At 43.8% G+C, this 21,511-nt stretch overlaps 1 protein-coding gene across 1 annotated transcript in view; it reads right to left on the minus strand.

The window, feature by feature from the left end:
* Nucleotides 1–21,511, minus strand: part of LOC309797674 (lysine-specific demethylase 5B) — a 72,032-nt gene that overhangs the window by 13,536 nt on the left and 36,985 nt on the right. Inside the window, exons 5-20 of the mRNA XM_082646123.1 lie at nt 20,367–20,501; nt 18,512–18,608; nt 17,067–17,176; nt 15,388–15,546; nt 14,782–14,901; nt 12,573–12,731; nt 11,759–11,940; nt 10,290–10,452; nt 8,139–8,258; nt 7,398–7,592; nt 4,812–4,993; nt 4,574–4,698; nt 3,528–3,678; nt 3,282–3,396; nt 2,509–2,864; nt 795–933 (exon numbers count right to left, since the gene is read on the minus strand). Coding sequence (XP_082502249.1) covers nt 795–933; nt 2,509–2,864; nt 3,282–3,396; nt 3,528–3,678; nt 4,574–4,698; nt 4,812–4,993; nt 7,398–7,592; nt 8,139–8,258; nt 10,290–10,452; nt 11,759–11,940; nt 12,573–12,731; nt 14,782–14,901; nt 15,388–15,546; nt 17,067–17,176; nt 18,512–18,608; nt 20,367–20,501 — 2,508 coding nt within the window. The remainder of the gene's footprint in view (nt 1–794; nt 934–2,508; nt 2,865–3,281; nt 3,397–3,527; nt 3,679–4,573; nt 4,699–4,811; nt 4,994–7,397; nt 7,593–8,138; nt 8,259–10,289; nt 10,453–11,758; nt 11,941–12,572; nt 12,732–14,781; nt 14,902–15,387; nt 15,547–17,066; nt 17,177–18,511; nt 18,609–20,366; nt 20,502–21,511) is intronic.

Genomic DNA, 21,511 nt, shown 5'->3' on the forward strand with positions numbered 1-21,511 from the left:
TAAAAACCTATCCCATTAAATAATTCAAAGATCTTTTTTCTCAATAGGCCCGTAAGACCCACTGATTTATGATCGTTAGAGAGAAAAAGGAAGACACTCCCACCAACCACTTTTCAAATGAAGTTATCCAACTGAAAATTGGGAAAAACACAGAATATATTCTGTCTATACCTTAATAATGTTACAAGTGAATTTAATTTTCTATGTTAACTTATAGGTAAGTCTTAGCAAGTATAACATCTAGCACAGGGGCACAGATACTCAGTGCTGATTACTTTGGACAGTTACTTTAGAACGTGCTCATCTCACTGCTTTTGTAGGTATGGAGCACATTTAAGTCACTACTTGGTGAAACTAAGGGCCTAGTTTGGCCATGTAATCACATATCAAGACTCACTGAATCTGCTACTCTTCATTATGTAAACTCCAAGTAGTTGGCAAGCCAGCAAGAGACAGCCGTACTTGTCAGACGTTAGAAACTGTGTTTCTCCCACAACTTCATTTTTAGCTCTTTTTCTTCAACCCCAACCAAGTAATTAAGTCTGTTATGGGAGGGTCCCAAGCTCCTAGAAGAGGTTGGTTAAATTATCTAAGCTTTAAATACTGAGCCAACTAGTCAGGACAGTAGACAGGGTGGGTAAGTGCATCTACACAAGGTTGAAGAGAAATCAGTAATCTGGCCAACCCAAACACTGAACCTGTGTAGTGAGGTCCAACATATCCCCCTTTGCAAGTGTTTACATTACTGCTCTTTATAGACGCACTTACACACACGGGACATTTTGTAAACCCACCTGCAGGGCCTCTACGTCCTGAAGCCAGTCTCTGGCTCTCTGCACAGAGTCTTTCAGAGCCGCACCATTGGGCAGGTATGCGGGGATCTCCTCGATCTCCTTAACCACTGTAGCAAGGCTGTTCAATGAATGCCGAGGCCTACAAAAGCAAAATGACGCTACTCAGCTTTTACACTGTGGCTCACTTTTCTCGTGGTTTACTTACCAGAAAAAATAGGAAAATCACTTCAGGGACTTCCCTGGTGGCACAGCGGTTAAGAATCCACCTGCCAGTGCAGGGGACACGGGTTCGAGCCCTGGTCTGGGAAGATCCCACATGCTGCGGAGCAACAAAGCCCCTGCACCACAACTACTGAGCCTGTGCTCTAGAGCCCACAAGCCAAAACTACTGAGCCTACACGCCACAGCTACGGAAGCCCGTGCGCCTAGAGCCCATGCTTTGCAACAAAAGAAGCCACTGCAATGAGAAGCCCGTACAACGCAACGAAGAACAGCCCCCGCTTGCCACAAAAAAGAAAAATCACTTCAAAGGAAATTCAGAATAGCAAATAACTTTCTTCAAAGAGCAAATAACTACTAGATATCAAATTATCTATTTTCAAATGGTTGCATAAGACTTACGCAAATAACTCAGTGAAGCATTTAAGTTCTACTTATTTCTCACACAAATAACTCAGTGAAGCATTTAGGTTCTACTTATTTCTGATTTGACATTGGAATAACCATAAACTTCCATTTGCAAAAGATAACTTAGGGATAATTTACGCTATGTTAAACTAGATACGCTATCAAGACTCATACAGCTTCACTAAGAAAATTAAAAATCTCCAGGATAGGGCCTCCCTGGTGGCGCAGTGGTTGAGAGTCCGCCTGCCGATGCAGGGGATACGGGTTCGTGCCCCGGTCTGGGGGGATCCCATATGCCGCGGAGCGGCTGGGCCCGTGGGCCATGGCCGCTGGGCCTGCGCATCCGGAGCCTGTGCTCCGCAACGGGAGAGGCCACAACAGTGAGAGGCCCGCATACCGCAAAAAAAAAAAAAAAAATCTCCAGGATATCAATATACCAAAAGCACAGAACCCAAAACTTTTATACTCTCTGCTCAATGACCACTATTTTAGGATTACAAAATAAGGTCTGCAACCTAGGTATTTCTTGTACTTTGTGTTGTCAATTGGAATAATAAAGATCTGTCAGACAGAAAGCAAGATTAGGGAGGGAATCATCATCTCCCCTCGGATGGTTAGCTTGAGTCCAACCCATCTCTCAAGTATAGATAAGGTCACAAAGCTACAGCATTAATGTGGAGAATTACGGCACCATCTTCATCTTAAAGACAGTGCACACTGACTCTCAGATGTTTCTCTTTAAGACTTCTTGGAATCTTATTCATTAACTGTGGGTTTAAACAGTCCCACTTATTTGTAAATGTTTTCTTCTCTCAAAGATGTTATCCTCGAGGTCCAGGGAAATTTCATTAAACCAACTCTAGAAAAGGTATTTCCATTTGAACCATTCGTTTCACAATCGGTTAAGCAAGGAAAGAAATTAATATTCTTTTGCCCAAGCTCCAAAGCAGCTCCAAACATCTCAGCTATTTCCACACACACAGCTCAGCTACTGTGCCCACGACCCGTCCTACTCCCCATGCTCTGCGCTCCCGGATGGACACAGTGCCAGCCTTCTCCGGGCAGAGGCATGGGTGTGCTTGTTTACCTGGCCTTGAGGAGACTCCTGGCTTTGTCATCCCAGTGCTCTGATACCGTGAGCAGTTCTTGAAGCCGTGCCATAGCCTTCTCCACAGCTGAATACGGGGCCAGACCCACCCCCAGGTCTATGAGACGTCTCATATCATCTAAGGTGAGGGAGCTGGGGTCTAGGCAAGCCTGCTGCACCTCCTCCAGCCAATGGGCCTGCTCCAGCCGAACACGCATCTCAGCAAGCTGGGGAAGCTCAACATCAAATTCAAAGCTGACGTCTAGCAAGTCTTGCAGCTCAGTGGCACTGGGCATCTCTTCAGAGAGCAATTTCTGGCTATGCTGTTGGAAATCTTCTACACGATTCAAGAGATCCTTAAAAAACACAGGTTGTTGCATCAAAACAATATTTGCAGTAACTGGCTTCTTGAAAACTCAGAATCTTCGGTGCATATTCAACATGACCCTCTGCCATTTCACTTGATTCTAGCAACAATACGGGTAAACAAGGTAATACATAAGCCAACTGACAGTTACACAAGTGACTCTAAGAGAGACTTGTACCAACTGTAGTAGCTGGTGGTCACTGTGAAAGGTAAAAATTTCCAACCTTCTCTCTCCTCTGCAGGCCCGTTACAATCTCTTTATATACACGTACCACTCAAAGGGTTACTAAAAGCATTTGCAAATAAATGTACAAGTTAACCACAGGGGAAGACAACTTGATCATGTGAACTGGGCTCGTGTACAAAATACAGGAAGGCGGGCAGCCCCACCTCCCCATCCAGGTACCTTCAGCAGTGGCGTCTGACTGAGGACACAGGGCAGGGCGTGCAGCTGGCTCACGAACTGTCGGAGCTCGTTCACTGTCAACTGATTGTGGGATTTCCCTCCACCAGATCGATACCTAGACAGACAAAGGCCCAAGGAGACTGCATGAGAGCTGGTACCCCACCAGCCCCAGACTCCAATGTCATGGGTAAAACCAGCCACAACAGGCTGCCGAAGAGCCCAAGCCAGGGCGTGCACAGCGCCCACCTCGTCTGCCTCTTGCCGTTAAGCAGCTGCTGGGCGACAGAGGCACATTTCTCCGCATCCTGCGTCACTAAGCGGAGGTGACGTAAAAGATCGTTGTCCGGGAATTTCTTCATCTCAGATTCCTCAATCAAAGCCTTAAAGCTGACAAGGCCTAGGAATAAAGAAGAGATCACCTTTTCTGTGATCATTATGTATGAAATACAGAGGGGGAGGTTCGATTTGATCAGTTCTTACCTATGGATATTTGCAATGTTTTACCTCTTTAATAAATTTGCTCTTTTTTTTTTTGGCCGAGAGTGGAAGCTTTAAAAGCGCCTAGAACTGCCCTTCACTGTGGACATGTCTAAGAAACAAAGAACCCCTGCCTTGTCAAAGCAGAGCAAACGCAGTTCTTCTTGTGGCTGGAACCACCTTTTCCTCCTGCATTTTACTCTGCACCCAGCAGGGAACTGGTGGGCTCAGAGACAGTGACCTGCACCCGCCCCTAAATAGGAGAGGGAAGAGTCACCTGCTGAGCGACAGAAAGGAAAGCAAACGAAAAACAAAAAACACTTTGAAAGAAAAGATGCGAAGGGAAGCGGTGACTTTCAAATGTAGTAACAAGAGACAGAGACTTTGACTGAACTAAGAAGTAATAAACCAGCATTTCACAGACTCTTAATTTGATGATATGCTGTCTTTGTCCTGAGATCTAGTTCAAAAACAACAAGCAAAACAAACAAAAACCTTTTCTAAAGGTCCATATAAAATGTGAAATACTTTTATTTCTGAGACAAAGAGGTGTAAAGGTTATTTGGTAACAATATGATGTTTGTTAAATACACGATCCTGCACAACTCATATATCAAGACTTCACTTTGATGTAAGGACATATGCCTCATTCACTCTTGGCTTTAAAACCTCTGCTAAAGCTCCAAACCTGGCTGGACAGATGGGTTAAGTCAGGCTGCTTCAAGTAATCCATTTGCTGATAACTTTAAGTTGGCTATGTTACAACCAGTCCCAATTTGCCAATCACCAAGTCACACTTTCTATATACCACGTACTTTTCTTCTTATTAATCTTTGCCTCCAAAGCTTCATTCACATTTAAGGCCCATTCGTTGTAAGATTCTGCTCGAAGCTTCAGTGCATTCATCATGGGGTAGAGATCATCCAGAGTGTATCTATACCTGGAAACAGAATAGCAGGCTTAGCTCTGAGATATGTGGGTTTGGAGGAAATCAGATGTTTTATACTAAGGATTTAGTGTTTTCCATAGAAAAAAATCATTCTTCCTACTCACCGCAGTTTATATTTATAAGGAGGACAGGAACATAATTCCTTTACATGATGCAGGCAAACAAGCAGGCCAGGTTTACAAGAACAGGAGATGGCAGACATGAAGCATGTGGTTTTGCATTTTACACACTGACGCTCATCATCTGGCAACAGCTCAAAATCCATTCTTTCTGCATCAATTACTCCCTAGAATAAAGTGTGTACTTTAGAGATCTCCAAAGGATAATACAATCCACCAGCCCCCAAGACAAACATGTAATAGTTGAGTTTAAAAAAAAAAAAAAAAAAGAGCCTTACCAAAATAGAGAGTAGAGAGTGCGTTGATTAAAAATGTGGGGAGGAATTCCCTGCTGGCGCAGTGGTTAAGAATCCGCCTGCCAATGCAGGTGGACACGGGTTCGTCCCTGGTCCGGGAAGATCCCACATGTCGCGGAGCAACTAAGTCCGGGAGCTACAACTACTGAGCCTGCGAGCCACAACTACTGAAGCCCACGCGCCTAGAGCCCGTGCTCCACAACAAGAGAAGCCATCGCAATGAGAAGTACGCGCACCACAACGAAGAGTAGCCCCCACTCGCCGCAACTAGAGAAAAGCCCGCGCACAGCAACAAAGACTCAACACAGCCAAAAATAAATAAATAAAAATTTAAAAATGTGTGTGGACCTAGCAAATGTGGGCAAGTTAATTATTTCACCCATCTAGGGAGAACCCCTTCTGGACATGGTAGGTCTTTATGTTTGGCCATTTTGATCTGAGCATGAGAACAGTTATTAGCAGGCCCATAAAACTACGGAGATTAGCTGTTTATTCTACTCCAGATTGGCCTTGTCCATATTTTGGGTCTAGATAAGAGCAAAAGAAATGCGTATACTTTCTACTACAGAGGAAATGCTATACAGGGCTTCAGAGCAATGTTGCTGGAGAATCCACAAAAAGAACAAATATAAATGAAAGGAAAGAAGATGGGGCAGGTGAAAAAGACTATCGTGCAGGAATTGTCAATGTGAAGACGCTGAGTGGTCTATTAGCCTCTTATATGGGAAGTTCTTCGAAAAGGTTCGACAATCTGTGCAACAGAGACTGTAATCGTAACAAGGAATTTCCCAACTGATACTGTCAAGATAAATGAGGTCTTCAACCAGGCAGTTTCTTTTTTTTTTTTTTTTTTTTGCGGTACGTGGGCCTCTCACTGTTGTGGCCTCTCCCGTTGCGGAGCACAGGCTCTGGACGCGTAGGCTCAGCGGCCATGGCTCACGGGCCCAGCCGCTCCGCGGCATGTGGGATCTTCCTGGACCGGGGCACGAACCCACGTCCCCGGCATCGGCAGGCGGACTCTCAACCACTGCGCCACCAGGGAAGCCCTCAACTGTATTTTTAAATACTAGCAATAAACAATTGGAAATCAAAAAAAATTTTTAAGTACCATTCTTAATAGTACCAACAAATGAGAAATACCTTATTATAAACCCAAGAAAATATGTGTAAAACCTGTGTGCTGCAGTCTACAAAATACTGAAAGAAATCAAGAACACCTAAATAAATGAGGGGATAGACTATGTCCATGGATTGGAAGACTCAGTATTGTTAAGATGTCAATTCTCCCCCAAACTATCCATAGGTTGAATGCAGTTCCAATCAAAATGCCAACAGGCTTTTTGGTAGAAGTCAGTAAGCTGATTCTAAACTTTATATGGAAAAGCAAAGGAACTAAAATAGGCAAAACAATTTTTAAAAGGAACAAAGTTGGAGGACTCACACTACCTCATTTCAAAACTTATTAGAAAGTTACAGTAATCAAGACCATATGGTATTAGCAAGAGGACAAATGCATAGATTAACAGACTAGAACAGAATCCAGAAGTAGCTCCACACATGTGTGAATTAATTTTCAACAAAGGTGCCAGGGTAATTCAATGGAAAAAGGGGTCTTTTCAAGAAATGGTGCTGGAACAGTTAGACAGCCATATGCAAAAACAATGATCTCAACCCACACCTTGCCATAAACAAAACTTACTTAAGAGGATTAAAGACTTAAATGTAAAACCTAAAACTAGAAAATCTAGATGACTACACATGAGAAAACCTTTGTGACTTTGGTTAGGCAAAGATTTCTTAAGAAGGACATACCAAAAAAGATCCATAAAAGAAAACACTGATAAACTGAACTTCATCAAAATGAAAAACTTCTGCTCTTTGAAAGACACTGCTAAGAGAATGAAAAGACAAGCCACTAGCTGGAAGAAAATACTTGCAGAACACTTATCTGATAAAGGACTGGTGTCTAGAATAACGAGAAGTCTCCCGACAACCCCATGAAAAAGGGGTAGAGCAAGACATGTGAGCAGACACTTCACCAAAGAGATACACATGCAGGTAGCAAATAAATACAGGATAAGATGTTCAATATATCATTCATTAGCCATTAGAGAAATGAAAAGTAAAAGCACAATGAGACGCCCATATACATCTATTAGAATGGTCTTAAAGGAAATGAGACTAAGGAAAAGCTTCCTTAAAATGGTATCAAAGTGCTTAAGAACTCTACTAAGTAACACCCAATGACATGCAGTTGGGGTTCCAGAAACCTTACCAATTTACGAACAGTTTCCCTTAGAGCCTTCTCGTCCTCAATCATAATGGCCATGTCTTTCTGAACAGTTGATGCCACTACAACGTCTAGTACGTCCGCCTTGGAGGCCATCTTGCAAATCATCTCGTCGTGGGAAAATACACAGTAGCGGTGCAGCAGGCGGTAATGCTCCACGCACTGTCGGCCTAAGGGCAGCTGCGCCAAAAGACAGGGAGGACACGTGACATTCATCTCTCCCCTTCCTGTTTCCAAAGACTCCTGACCTTTATTATCAATTACCAAATATCACATCTTGGGTCATATATCAATCCTAAAACTAGATTCTAACAAGCCTTGGACCTTTTAAAATCTTTGCATCTCAAGGATCGGGCAAATTAGGTACATTGATTAAAAACTGGTTTAAAAACCCAACATATTAATAATGCAGTAATGTCTACAACAATGTAGAATCTAATTGGAAATATGAATTTATACATTTCCTGAAACAACTGTGTGGAACTGGTGTGGTTAATCTACTTCGCTGGTGTGGTTAATCTACACTCAGCAGACTCTTCACCAGGTCTTGGCTGACGCTGCAGGGCCAGGGCCTCTCCTGCTGGGAAGGTACACAGCTGGCCGACCTGCCATTTCAGCAGCAACTGGTTTAAGCAACTAGACACATGACAGCTTCTAAGCATTCTATACCATTTCTGCAGGAAAAACGGTAAATGTGAAAAGGCTTGCTAGGTCATAATTACACACCCAATCGACAGTGCAGAAGTTAACGGCCTCAGCGAAATTAAAACCTTGATTGAAACCGCTGTGGTAGGCTCGTGGAAATGTGATCACAAACTCCCCAGCACACTGATTAGTTCGGTAAACCTAAGGAGACAGAAATTGGAGATTTTCAGTGACATCCTCACGAAAGACAATCTAGACATAGGCTATCAGATGATTCTCCAGAAAGGGTAGGGAAAAAAGTATGGCTGAATATTACCTAAGGATATTCATTTCTGCCACAAGATGGAGTAGTTCCCCAGACTGCCCCGTTGATAAGTATCTCAAGAGAAAACAGCTTACACCACAAAAATCTGGCTACATCCAGGATCAGGACACATCTTTCCAAATATTATCATACTGAAATAGGATCTCCTACCACCAACTGAAGAAAGTCCACTCTATTTCAAGGATCTCATTCCACACAGAGATCTTCTTGATTTGGGCCTCAAAATTACCTCCCACCAACAATTCCCCTTTTCCCTCTACCCAAAAAACACCTATATTGCTCTAGGCATAAAATCCTCAGACTGAACGAACTACTACATAATAGTAATAATATTAGATGTCTTTTCAATACATATCTCTCCACCAGCAGTTCTCCAAAATGTAGTTCCCAGACCAAAAGCAGCAACACCAACTGGGAACTTGTTGGAAATGCCAATTCTCAAGCAGCACCCAGGCCACAAAGCCGTGCAACTCGGGCTGAGGCCCCGCCCTGTGCTGGAACACACCCTTCCGGGCTCTGACAGGCCAAGTCTGCAGAGGGCAACCACCGCAGGAGCACAGCCCTCCATCGGGACGGCCTCCTCCTCAACTCTCTGCCACACGCACTCCCCTTCAGAGCCCCACGCCTCGGTTCAAACGCCATTAGGAGCCCTTTCCAGTCCTTTCAGAGTTAGTGGCTCGGCCCCCGAGTCAACACCACTGTCAAACCATACCACTCTTCTGTGATCTGTGTAAACGCTGTCTTTCCCTTACACTGTGAGTCCCCGAATGCACGAGTTCATTCACCTACCTCTCTAGGTCCAGAGTCTAGCCCCACGTGGTTTGCTCAACTATTAAAGAACAGGGCGAGAGGTCTCTTTTAAAGCCAGCAACTCATAACAGATCAGAAAGACGGATCAACATGGGGCGGGGGTGGAGGGGTCAAGATGGAAAATGCCAACAACGAGGAGATGGTGGTATTTTGATGACTATTGGTCCTTATTTTCTAAGCTTTGGCCCATGAATATTTTAGGATCCCTCAAAGAAAATTCCTTTCCATCTGCCCCCATTTACTGGCCCGTGAACCCAAAAGCATAAAATGAAGGTCACAAGGTCAAGAATTCCTCTTAACATGGTAAATGTATCGTTTACATTTGGTTGAGCTAACCAAGATGGATTCTTCAACTTCACACATCTCAATCTGGCCTCCCAAAATGCCTTCAGAGTTTCCTCCGAAAGGAAGCCACTAAGCAAAAGTAAGTGCCACTCCGTAGAAACACCTCAGAGGACAACGCACCAATGGCGACTTTCAGTCTAGAGTGGGAAGCCCGCAATCCAAGCCAAGACGCTGAAATAAGTTTTCTCTTAAGCTTCCTAGGGGCAGCGGGGAGAATGCAAGATCCACCAAGCGTGTCACCATGTAAAGTCAATGAGATATTGTCTAAAGTAGGGATGGAGTATGAAGGATTCTGACACAAGAGTTTAGATCTAATTATATCAATAACAGAACCTAGCCATTTTCAGAGTAAACTAATTTATACTAGCAACACTTATTTTGTACGGTTTTTGTTTTGCTGAGTTGAAGGACTGAAGTTATAAACAAAAGTTATAGTTTAGAAAGCAGGAATGGGGATGGTGTACAACCTGTGAATGTACTCTGAACTGAACACCAGAAAGGAAAGGAAGACACAGCCTCACAGTTACTACTGCAAAGTAAGGCTGCTCAGCAATCTAGTCATCAGCTGCAACAAATCAGCTTTTTATGGTGTCTGAGGATCCCGTCCCACTGGCTTAATGCAATATTGTACTAAATGACACCAAACAGCTGTTTCTACACAACCACATCAGCTTCATAAAAACGTGAGCAACAGGGAAAAAGAGAAGTGGGGAGTTCAGCCTAGGTGGCAGGAGGATTGACCCACAACATACAGGCACTTCGTGAGTCATCAGGGTATTGGGGTTCATGATGGTGACGAGCTGGTGGAGCAGGTCGGGCTGAGAGATGAAGAGCTCCGGGGCCAGCCTTTTCATCACGGTCTCCAGCTGCTCGGCGGCGTACCCTGGGACTCCATACCAGGTCTTTGGCTCACCCCTAAAATAGATTGTAAAAGCAGATCAATCTCAAAATTTACATGAAATTTCAGTAGCTTCTTCAACTCATACACAAAATCAACCAGCAAACACCAATGCAAACAAGATGGTTAACCAGTTCCTATTTTTTAGATCCTGCTTTGTAAGGCAATGTTCAGACTGAAGAAATATCACCAGAAATATGATCGGAACACATGTAATGCATTTTCCCTCTTCAAGGATAAAGTTTAAACATGAGACTTCCCATCTGAGGTCCCTCTTTTCCCTCCCATTTTACCTGACCCTTGACCCTTCAGAAAATGTAGATATCTAGCATTTCTAAGAATATAAAGTATTATGTTAGCTACAGGGTATGTGGTCACCACAATTTCCTACAGCAACTAGCAAGGGATGGCAACTCTCCGCCCTGACAGCGAGTTAAACCAAACTCTAAGTAAGGCGATTAGCATTTCTAAAGAGCTCCTCTTCAAAGCACGTTTAACTGTCAACCAATTAATCTGTAACATCCCTGTGAGGTATGGTAAACATCATTTCACAGCTGGGAGCAATTGCCTGGGGAAGCAGGACTGACATTCTGCACGTAAAAGGCCAGCTCCCTCTTTCTTGTGGTACATCCTCAAATCCCTTGTGTGGGAATTTAAGTGAGTTACAGATCTTCAAATATATTTGTACTCAGAAAGCAAGGGAAATGGAGGGGAAGGAAACAGATGTGAAATAAAAGTTAAAGAGCCCAAATATCCGCCCCAGCCAACCACACACACACACACACACACACACACACACACACGCGCGCGCGCGCGCGCGTGCGGATGGGGCGCACTCTACCTACCGTGCACAGTGATGCTAGAACTCAGCAGGCCGTCAGGAGCGGTCAGTCCCGAGGTCCTGGAGGACCCACACGCCCCACGCCCCACTGCTCGCCCAAAGGGCTATCTGGGCCGCTGGGCCCACAGAACGGAAAGGGGTTTCCACAGTAAAAGCAACTCGGTGCTTTCTAACCTTTCTGCGAGTAAAGACTTCTTTGACAATTAGCGAAAAGCTGTCTATCTTCTCCCCAGAAGCCTATTATACTTGAAAACTCATGTGCAAGTGCAGGGTTTCATGGATTTCCTACGGATTCTTAAGAACCTCTGTCTTAAATTGTTAGGATACCTGTCCAATAGTAGTATAAAAAAAAAAAAAAAACCTACGGGAAAAAAAACCTCATCATTCTTCAGACTCAGTTAAGAGATGTGTCACAACTAAGAGGCGGCTAAGTTTTCCAACTCGGCGTGCATACCATCTGTAGGTTCTCTGGAACCCCTTACCAGTGCAGGTAGTTAATAGAATAGCTCCAGTGGTCTTCAATATGCCAACAGAAGGAAGAAAAGCACATTCCCACGTACAACCAAGGAAGCTTCATGCCGCATATGTCAGCGGTGATGTGAGCGAGGACAGACTGCTCCATCACTGGCATGTTGTTCAAATTCCAGCCACTGTCAAGATATTCCTAAAAATAAGGAGAATATCTTGACATTATAAATAAAGTATAAATAAAGGTTTATACTTTAATACTTAAATTCTCTATCATGCTAACATTTTGGAACTCTGCTGGTTTCAAAAAGCTGGCTGAAAGGTCTCCTTCAAAATAAATAAAAAGAATGGCGGGGGGCCCGCTATGCTTACCTCCTGGATGCCCATAGATTACTTCTGCCCAGCTCTCTGCTTTACGTAAATGGACCGGTGTGTGTGTGTCTATATTATGTGTGTGCATCTGGTTCCAATCCCTCAGATTTTCTTCAGAACGAGAAACCAAAGTTACAGAATCTGAAGTCAAAGGGAGGTAAGTGATTCTCCCGTATCATCTAGTTGGGACTAGAATTCTTCTATGGGTTCTTTCTACTATTCTTGAAATCATTAAACATCTGGTACTTAAGGATTTGCTGACAGTACCCTAAATTACTTCAAGCCAACCGACCAATTCCATGACTATCTCAAGTTCCAAGTGACATGCGTGTTGCGGCACAGCTGCTACTAGCCCAGCCTGACGACCTCTGGATCAACGGTGGGCTCGCTCTAAAGGCGCCCCCCGCCCGTCCCCCCGGCGCCCCCGCGGGTCCACATGCTCACAGCCACGCCTACCTCCTCCTCAGGCGAGAGCTTCACTTTCCCGTCTCGGACCGGGAAGCCACTGCCGAACTCCTTCGAGGCAATATCAGCTCCGTATTCCACGGTAACATCCTCTTCAATAGTGCTCACCAGTCGCCAAAATTCTTTCTCAACCAGTTCTGTGGGAACCATCTGTATACGAAACAAGGAAGTAAAGAGAGTGACTCTCCTCAGACACTCACAAACGGCCCGTGACCAGTCTGACTAGACAGGCTAAGTGACAGGAGTCACAGGATAGCAGCCTGAGGAAAAACTGTGTGCATAACGTCCCAAATGTTCCTCAACGGGACCCCGACAACTCAGACATGAACATCACTCTCTAAAAGGAATTTCATAACCAAGAGCTGACTAAGAATTCATGTTCCTCTATCAACAACCTGGCCACTACTGTAAAAGGAGTCAAGGAAAGCTGTGCTAAGATTTAAGAACTGGAGATGTTTTTCTGTTTTGAGAACTCTAATATACAACCTGGTTGACTTCTGTTTAGTAACAGTAGTTAGCTGTATTTGAACGATGCTTTATCCTCTGAAATGCGTTCAAACACATCACCTGAGTCCACCCTCTCGCTCCTTCCACTAGACCTTGCAGAGAGTAATGTGGGCAGCCACGAGGAAAAGGCAGGGTGCAGCAACTCAGCGGATGCAGGCCCGAGTGTAAAGGGCTGGCCAGGCTGAGTGCTTAGGATCTGTACTAATCTGATATGAGGTCAGAGGCCTGTCCCTCAAAGTGCAAAAAGCCAACCACAAATACAAGACTTAACCAGGACTGGTTAAGCAAACATATGGGGAAATAATATGTAATGCAGGAGGGGTAAAAAGATCTGAAAATTCAAAGGGAATATTACTTGAATGTATAAGCCTGTTAAATAAGGGAACATTTTAAGTAACTTAACAGTTAATGTTAGTGATGCGAGGCGAAGCAGGTGCACTCATACACTGCTATGGTCCCGTAAATGATACAGCTATTAGATGGGGAAAAAATAGATAAATGTTAAGAAAATAATCCAATTAAATAGACATACAGGACTTCCCTGGTGGCGCAGTGGTTAAGAATCCGTCTGCCAATGCAAGGGACACGGATGGGCTCAACAACCAGATCCCGACCGGTTCCCGGATCCCTGGTCCGGGAAGATCCCACATGCTGTGGAGCAACTAAGCCCGTGCGCCACAACTACTGAGCCTGCACTCCAGAGCCCTCGCGTCACAACTACTATAGCCCGTGTGCCCTAGGGCCCACATGCCTCAACTACTGAAGCCTAGAGCCCATGCTCCTCAACAAGAGAAGCCACCACAATGCGAAGCCCGTGCACCGTAACAAAGAATAGTGCCTGTTCGCCGCAACTACAGAAAGCTCACACGCAGCAATGAAGACCCAACACAGCCCCCGCCCCCCGCAAAAGGAGATGTCTGCTATAGCACTTTGTTGATAGTGAGAAAAAACAGCTTAAATATCCAGAAGTATGGTAGGAAACCATTCATTTTGGTGTACTCATTTGATGGAATAGTAAATGCTGAATGAAGCATGCTTACGCTTCTAAGGGAATAAAGGAGAATTTAAAAAACTAACGTTTAGGGACTTCCCTGGCGGTCCAGTGGTTAAGAATCTGCCTTCCAATGCAGGGGACGGGGGTTCGATCCCTGGTCGGGGAACTAAAATCCCACATTCTGCAGAGCAACTAAGCCCGCATGCCACAACTAGAGAGAGCCCCGTGCTCCAAAGAGCCCGTGCACCGCAACTAAGACCCGACGAAGCCAAATAAATAAATAAATATAAAATCCTAAAGTTTGCAGTGCTAACTTATGACAACATAACAAGAGGTAAATGTGCCCCCAGGGCACAGCACATGGAGTGGCACACAGGAGTCATTCAATAAATTTTGCAAAGTTTTCTTTGAATTTTATTTGTTGAGCTGAAAGGACTGCTGGTGATTTCCTTTCATTGGTATTCTGTTACTGTCGCTATATGATTTGTCTCAAAAGGCCTATCTTTAGAGAAATCAAATGAAAAATTAGAATGCATTTTGAAGTACTGTGGAATGTTAATACTACGGAACAAATTAAAGGTTTCATTGTGCAAGACAATGACTGACTATCAGAGATCAGGGCCAACTCAAACGTCTTCAGATATACCTTTCCCCAAAGTTATTAAAATCCTAAATCGAAGCAGTTATGTATGTACATACATGGACTGGCATGTTGAAGTAATCAGATTTGAATGCATCTGCCATTTCCCCGAAAGTACGGAGGGTATAGTCCCTGGCTGCCTGTTCAAAACCAAATGCTTCTTGTGGCTTACTGCACTCCTGTCAAAACACAAAGAAAGAAAAAGGAAAGATATTTATTTATATGTATATTTACTTATGGTTCACATATATACGTATATATATGAGAAATCATATATATATGTTTACTAAAATTACTTATGTAGTGTAATTCCATTTGTGCCATTTCCATTTGTCTGGATGCATATACATTGAGGTATTAACAGTACGGACTATGAAATTATCTATTTTTTAAGCTTTTCAGTGCCTAAGCATTTTTGCAAAGGGCATGCAATGCTTTTTTTAAATACACATTTTAGGAGTGTAGTTATTAAACTGTTCTCCTGACTCTCAGCTTGCCGCACAGCCGTGCAGCGAGCTCGCGTCCAAGACCTCTTTCCTATTCAGGCCCACCCCAGTTGTTGTCATGAGACTCCTTACTATCAACTGCCAAACCTAAAACCGGAAGGTGAAGAAAAAACCTTCTTCAGGGAATTTTCTGATGCCACCTCTGCTATTACTGCTGACCTGAGCCAAACACTTAGGACACCTCCAGTCTCCCTTGGGAACATCATGGAGCGGCGGGATCAGGCAGAAGGTGTGGTAACTGTCGTCACACCCATCACACAAGAGAAGCCGGTCCTCATCGTTGCCACTGCCACACAAGAGGCAGACATACAGGTCAACCTGCAGCATGAAAATGGGCACAGAACACAGGGTCGTGAGCTGCTGTTTGATTCTGTGAAACTCTAGGAATGAAATGGATCTGAGGCATAATCTAGTCTCTCCAACATGCTGCAAGTGAAAATGTTTCATCCTCTATAAGGGACATTTTAAATAAAAATGCTTTACCTTCTGTTACGAGATATTTCATAACATCTCATGCATTCCCAACTCTGAAGAGTAATCTCCAAGATTTCTCAATTGTGTGTTTTAATTAAAGTTTGTTACTTACATATCCAGCTTTTAGTAGCTTATAGAAAGATAGTTTTCTAGAAGAATAACATGTTAGGCAATAAATTATCCACCTAACCAAAAACAGAACTAATGAAGGAAAAGTTCAATTTTGCCATGTTAAAAGGCAAAAGATTTTACAGTTTTTACAAAACTTAGTTTCCTTTTAACATGGCAAAATTGAAGTTAACTAACCACATTAAATTACCACTTTACATTCTAATTAATCATAGTTAAGTTTCCCCAAACACAGTAATAAACCTACACAGTCATTACCTACTATGGGTTGTACCATGTTTCCCCAAAATTCCTATGTTGAAGTCCTAACCCCCAGTACCTCAGAATGTGACTGTATTTGGAGACAGGGTCTTAAAGAGGTCGTTAAAAAGGTCATATGGGTGGGCCCTAATCCAGTATGACTGGTGTCCTTTTAAGAAGAGACTAGGACACAGACACACACAGAGGAAAACCATGAGGACACAGGGACATGACCATCCACAAGCCAAGGACAGAGGCCTCAGTAAAAAACCAAGTCTGCAAACACCTTGATCTCAGACTTGTAGCCTCCAGAACCGTGGGAAAATAAACTTTGCTTGTTTGAGCCACTTGATCTGTGATACTTCATTATGGCAGCCGGAGCAGACTTTTTTGTTGTAGCAAATAGAAACCTGGACTCTGCTAGTTTTCTGACTGCTTTGTTTCTGTGCTGGGGCAGAGGGAGATGATATTTATGAACAAAACATTTAATTGGAATGACTTCCAATTCCAAGATCAAAAGCACTGTCATCAAGCTGCTCCCAGGTGCTCAGAAGGGGGCTGAGGAAGAGAGCTTGGCTTTTTGTTTCCACCTGAGAGAACAGCTCCCCAGGCCTCTGACCCTGCTAGGCCCTCGCCTCCCTCCTACCTGCGCACTCCTTCCCTTATCCTTCCTTGCTGTAAAGTTGGAAAACACCATCTTGACTTCTGATCTACCTTCAGCTCGCTTGGAGGTGGGCTAGTCACTTATCGACAATTCTCCATAGGATCGAGCTCACCAGTATTCAGTGCTAAACTGAACGTCCTCCAGAAAAATGGCTGTCAACGCTCCCAGCTGTTACTACTGATTTCATGATGCATCCGTGTTTCCCTGTTTATAAACGGATACTACAAACCACCTCTAAAGGTCTTTTCATTGTGAGACACTGCGCCAGCAGTCCCAGGTAAGGCACTAAGTATAAACTGGGCTGTACAAGTGTTTAAAGAGGTCGACTCACAGCACTGGTGGTTTTTTTCGCTCGACTCCTAGGTTTCTCCTTCTCGCTCTCTGTAATACACTCCTTCCTCTCAGCAGGTTCTTGCTTGAGGCTGCTTTTCCCGTCTTTCTCTGTAGGAAGCAGTCCAGGTCAGCACTCCCTCTGCTCTGCGCCCATCAGCTCCCTCCCCCCGTGCTCATCCCTCCTGCTGCTGAGGTGCACCCGGGATTGCTTCAGCGCAGCAGCACCCAGAGTTACTACGTTCAGGAGCTCTGTGCTGCCTACTTTATGATGACGTGCAACTCTCACACCATTCAAATTCCAAGATACAAGCACAAGATAGGATACCAGATGTTGCTCAGGTCTGTATGCTTTCAAAATGGGAGCCGAAGATATGCTCTTCTTAAGACTAAGACATAACATATGTTGGTGAAAGCAAATTCCTCTTGATCTTGACCGTAAGACACTGACCGTTCACCAACAGCACCCCCTCCACGTTACAGATGATCCCTTCATGATCTAAGATTACTAGCCTCTCTAGCTTCCTGGTTTCAAAGACTGAGAATTTTCTAAAACACTAGCTATCAATTAATGAGCTATTGTGCAGAAAGTATTGCGCTCAATGCTTTCCATCAATTGTTATTATGTCAATCACATAATCCTTTGCAACCAATCTGTTTCAAAGACAAGAAAACTGACGTTAAAAGAAGTCAAGAAGTATCTCTAAGGTCATACAACTAGTTAGTGGCTGAGCCAGGATTCAGATTCAGATCTGTATTTTTACAACTCCATCTACTTTCCGTTATGTTGCGCTGCCTTTTCCACTAACTCACCAGTCACTAAGAAAAGCCCATTTCAATAACTACTTCTTCATTACTAAGTGCCTGCCTATATAGAATTTCTCTCAAGACAGTGTCAAACCTACCTTTCAGTGACTGACATCAAGCAGTGGCCAGGCAAGCATCTGTCAATTAAAACTCAGATTAAGAAAGCCTGCCTGCCTGCCACGCCTGAAACAAACCTATCAGATATCCAGTCAAAGGCACCTATGCTTCTCACAAATCACTTCTTTACAATTAATGCTATTGAACCAAATTTCAAAGTATTGGGTTGGCCAAAAAGTTTGCTTGGTTTTAAGTAAAAATAAGACACATTTTTCATTTTCACCAAGAACTGTATTGAACAACATATTCACTAACCGAATGAACTTTTTGGCCAACCCAATAGCAACTAGTTACAGTTGAGAAATTCAATCACATTTCTAATATGCATATATTCATTTGTTTCTCTCTCCTTCCAGTCATCTAATTATGAAAACAAGGATATTAATATAATAAGATTTTATTTCTCAAGGCACAACCCAGTGACTAGTATGTAAAGTTGTTCCAATATTTTCTTAACTACCAGATGAATGACTGTTTTTACTTATTCACTCTTCCTTCCTATTCATGGATGAACTTTCTTACCATTTTCACACTTTGGAGCTGGACATCCCATTCGACGTCTCAGGTTATGAGTTCTGGCTTCTGCTGTCTCTTCTGGTTCTATTTTAATACTCATGGCCTTAAAAAAATTTGTCATATACATGAATATTACCTTTAAAAAGACAGAAATCTTCTAAAATCCAATTGGAATCACAAAGTGCCTATAATCTTATAAATTCTCTCTATTAATAGGACATTCAAAACTCTCTCCCTTAGAGCAGAGATCCCACCCTTAATATTATTGTTACTTAAGGAATCAATGAGGAAACTCAGAAGTTAGGAGTATTCTCCACTTCAACAGGTCAAAAATTGAGGGAAAAGTCAAAGGATCAGGGATGACTTATGGGAAGTGTTACTACCCAAATTGGGAACAGTGTGTATTTCCTCCTAGAAGCCCCTCAGTTCTCATCTACTCACAACTTACATAACTTAGCCAAATCCTCAACAGTTACATAAATAACGTAATTTCATCAGCCTAGAAGAGTTTGCTGGCTCTTCCAAACTATGACAGCATTCAAGGAAAACTCAGCTTCCACAACAAGTTTCTATTAATTCTTGTTGTGAACTGTCACTACAAACTGCTCCCCTAACACCGCTGAGTCACGGCTCCCTCATCAGTGAGAGCGCGTGAGCCAGTCTCAGTACCTGGTGTCCACGAAGTGCTCATACTGATTGATAAGCAAAGCCCTGTCTGCTCTGGGACACAAGTGACGTTGTGGAACTGTGCCTGTGTTCATTCATGCACAATCAAGATGTCTACTGCTAACACGATTTCTTCCAGGGCCATACCATCACCATGATGCGTCATCAAGACAGATCTAGGCATCCACAGCACTGGGCGTGTCTTACACATTTAAAGATCAAGATGTGCTCAAACAAGAACTGACTTTAAGACGAATAAACTTGCAGCCTGCTTGTGGGCTTCAAATAACCATATATGTTCCTATTCTGAGGGATTCTCACTTCAAAAAAATAGAGTCACTAAATTTTGTCATACCTCCAACTTACCTAAGTGAAAAGTAATTCTCTTATTTATCCATTTCCTCAAAAACCAAAATGGCTGATTTTTTTCATCCTCACCAATAATTATTAAATAACCCAACTGCTGATTTAGAACCCTAACTAATGCCATGAAGCTTCCCAGTTCTAAACTTCCCTAATATATTAACCACTGACTCTTCATACTCATGTGTCCACCTCTGTGTGGGAACAGGTAGCTGGGAGAATACTCTTCTCCCTGTCCAGGAGAAACCTCTCAGAGCAGAAAAATCTAAGAGCAACTTGTCTTCTTAAGTCCTTCACTCCTCATCTTCCCTCGTGCTTCACTCTCATTTTACCCGTGTGTTATATATCACCAGCCCCCCTTGCTGATTGAATATTTTCTGGCTTAGCATAAATGTTTGCCACAGATTCCATACTCCTCTTCAGGAAGTCTGAGAAAAATAGCTTTCACTACCTTCTTCGTAACCTCTCAAAAACAGTACTTTTCAGCAAAAATCTCCAACGTCACTCCTACTAACCTTCATTCCCAATAAACCTTGCCCAACCTCACGAGGGTCACAATGAACGCCTATTCACCTATTCTTCCCTAGGCTCTGACAGTTAACCATGCAGCAGCTGACTGTCCAGGCAGCATAAACCTAGAGAGATTTCAATTCCTTGCCCCTCTGACAGTGCAATTCCCCCAAGTGTACAAGCTAGAGTATACACAGCATCCATCCGTGAGGTTAAGTACAGTTCAACCTAGGAAGAGCACGTGCATGAGAGACATCCAGGGTCAGACACATGTCAGCACTGGGGCTTGAGGCCTGTCTCATCAGCCCCACGAGGCTCTCACCTCCGCTCTCATGCGTTTTGCTCGTCGGGCTGGAGGACATGTTTCCAAGGGCTGCACAGACTGCCTCTGGGGAATATCATGGGGTTTGTATTCCTTGTCCTTTGTGTCTGTGGTCAGGTTTGGCTTCTGCAGACACTGGAAATAAAACACAACCGTACTGATAAATTCTCCGCCACCCCTTTTTAAAAAAAATTAATTTATTCATTTTTAATTTTGGCTGCATTGGGTCTTCGTTGCTGTGCATGGGCTGTCTCTAGTTGCGGCGAGAGGGGGCTACTCTTCATTGTGGTGTGCGGGCTTCTCACTGCGGTGGCTTCTCTTGTTGAGGAACATAGGCTCTGGGCGCATGGGCTTCAGTAGTTGTGGCACGTGGGCTCAGTAGCTGTGGCTCGTGGGCTCAGTAGTTGTGGCTCGCGGGCTCTACAGCGAAGCCTCAGTAGTTGTGGCGCATGGGCTTAGTTGCTCTGCAGCATGTGGGATTTTCCCAGAGCAGGGCTTGAACCTGTGTCCTCTGCATTGGCAGGAGGATTCTTAACCACTGCACCACCAGGGAAGTCCCTTCCCCCTTTTTATTTATTTTTTTTATTTTTTATTTTTTTGTGTGCGGTATGCGGGCCTCTCACTGCTGTGGCCTCTCCTGTCGGGGACCACAGGCTCCGGACGCGCAGGCTCAGCGGCCATGGCTCATGGGCCCAGCCGCTCCGCGGCATGTGGGATCTTCCCGGACTGGGGCACGAACCCAGGTCCCCTGCATCGGCAGGCGGACTCTCAACCACTGCGCCACCAGGGAAGCCCCCTTCCCCCTTTTTTAATCTTAAGAGAATTTCACTGGATTTTTGCAGGGTATAATTTACAATGATTTATGGAAATACATAACAGGTGTGCAATGTTTAAAATCTAAATAAACACAAAGACAAGTCTGCAGTTACCAACCATATACACACACATACAGTTGTAACAGCTTCACTTTTTTTCAGGAGGTGAATGGTGTTGCTTCAATTCATTTAATTGCTGATATCACCTCATCAGGTGACAACAGGCCACAGCAGGCTCAAGGCAGTCCCCATGAGCCAACAACAATTATCCCTGCTTGCAACTGTAAATTAAGTGAAGGCCCAAACTGCTAGAAAGGCCCCCTGTATGTT

This window comes from Mesoplodon mirus, assembly GCF_964341445.2.
Source record: "Mesoplodon mirus genome assembly, contig: HAP1_SCAFFOLD_859, whole genome shotgun sequence".
NCBI classification, from domain to species: domain Eukaryota; kingdom Metazoa; phylum Chordata; class Mammalia; order Artiodactyla; family Ziphiidae; genus Mesoplodon; species Mesoplodon mirus.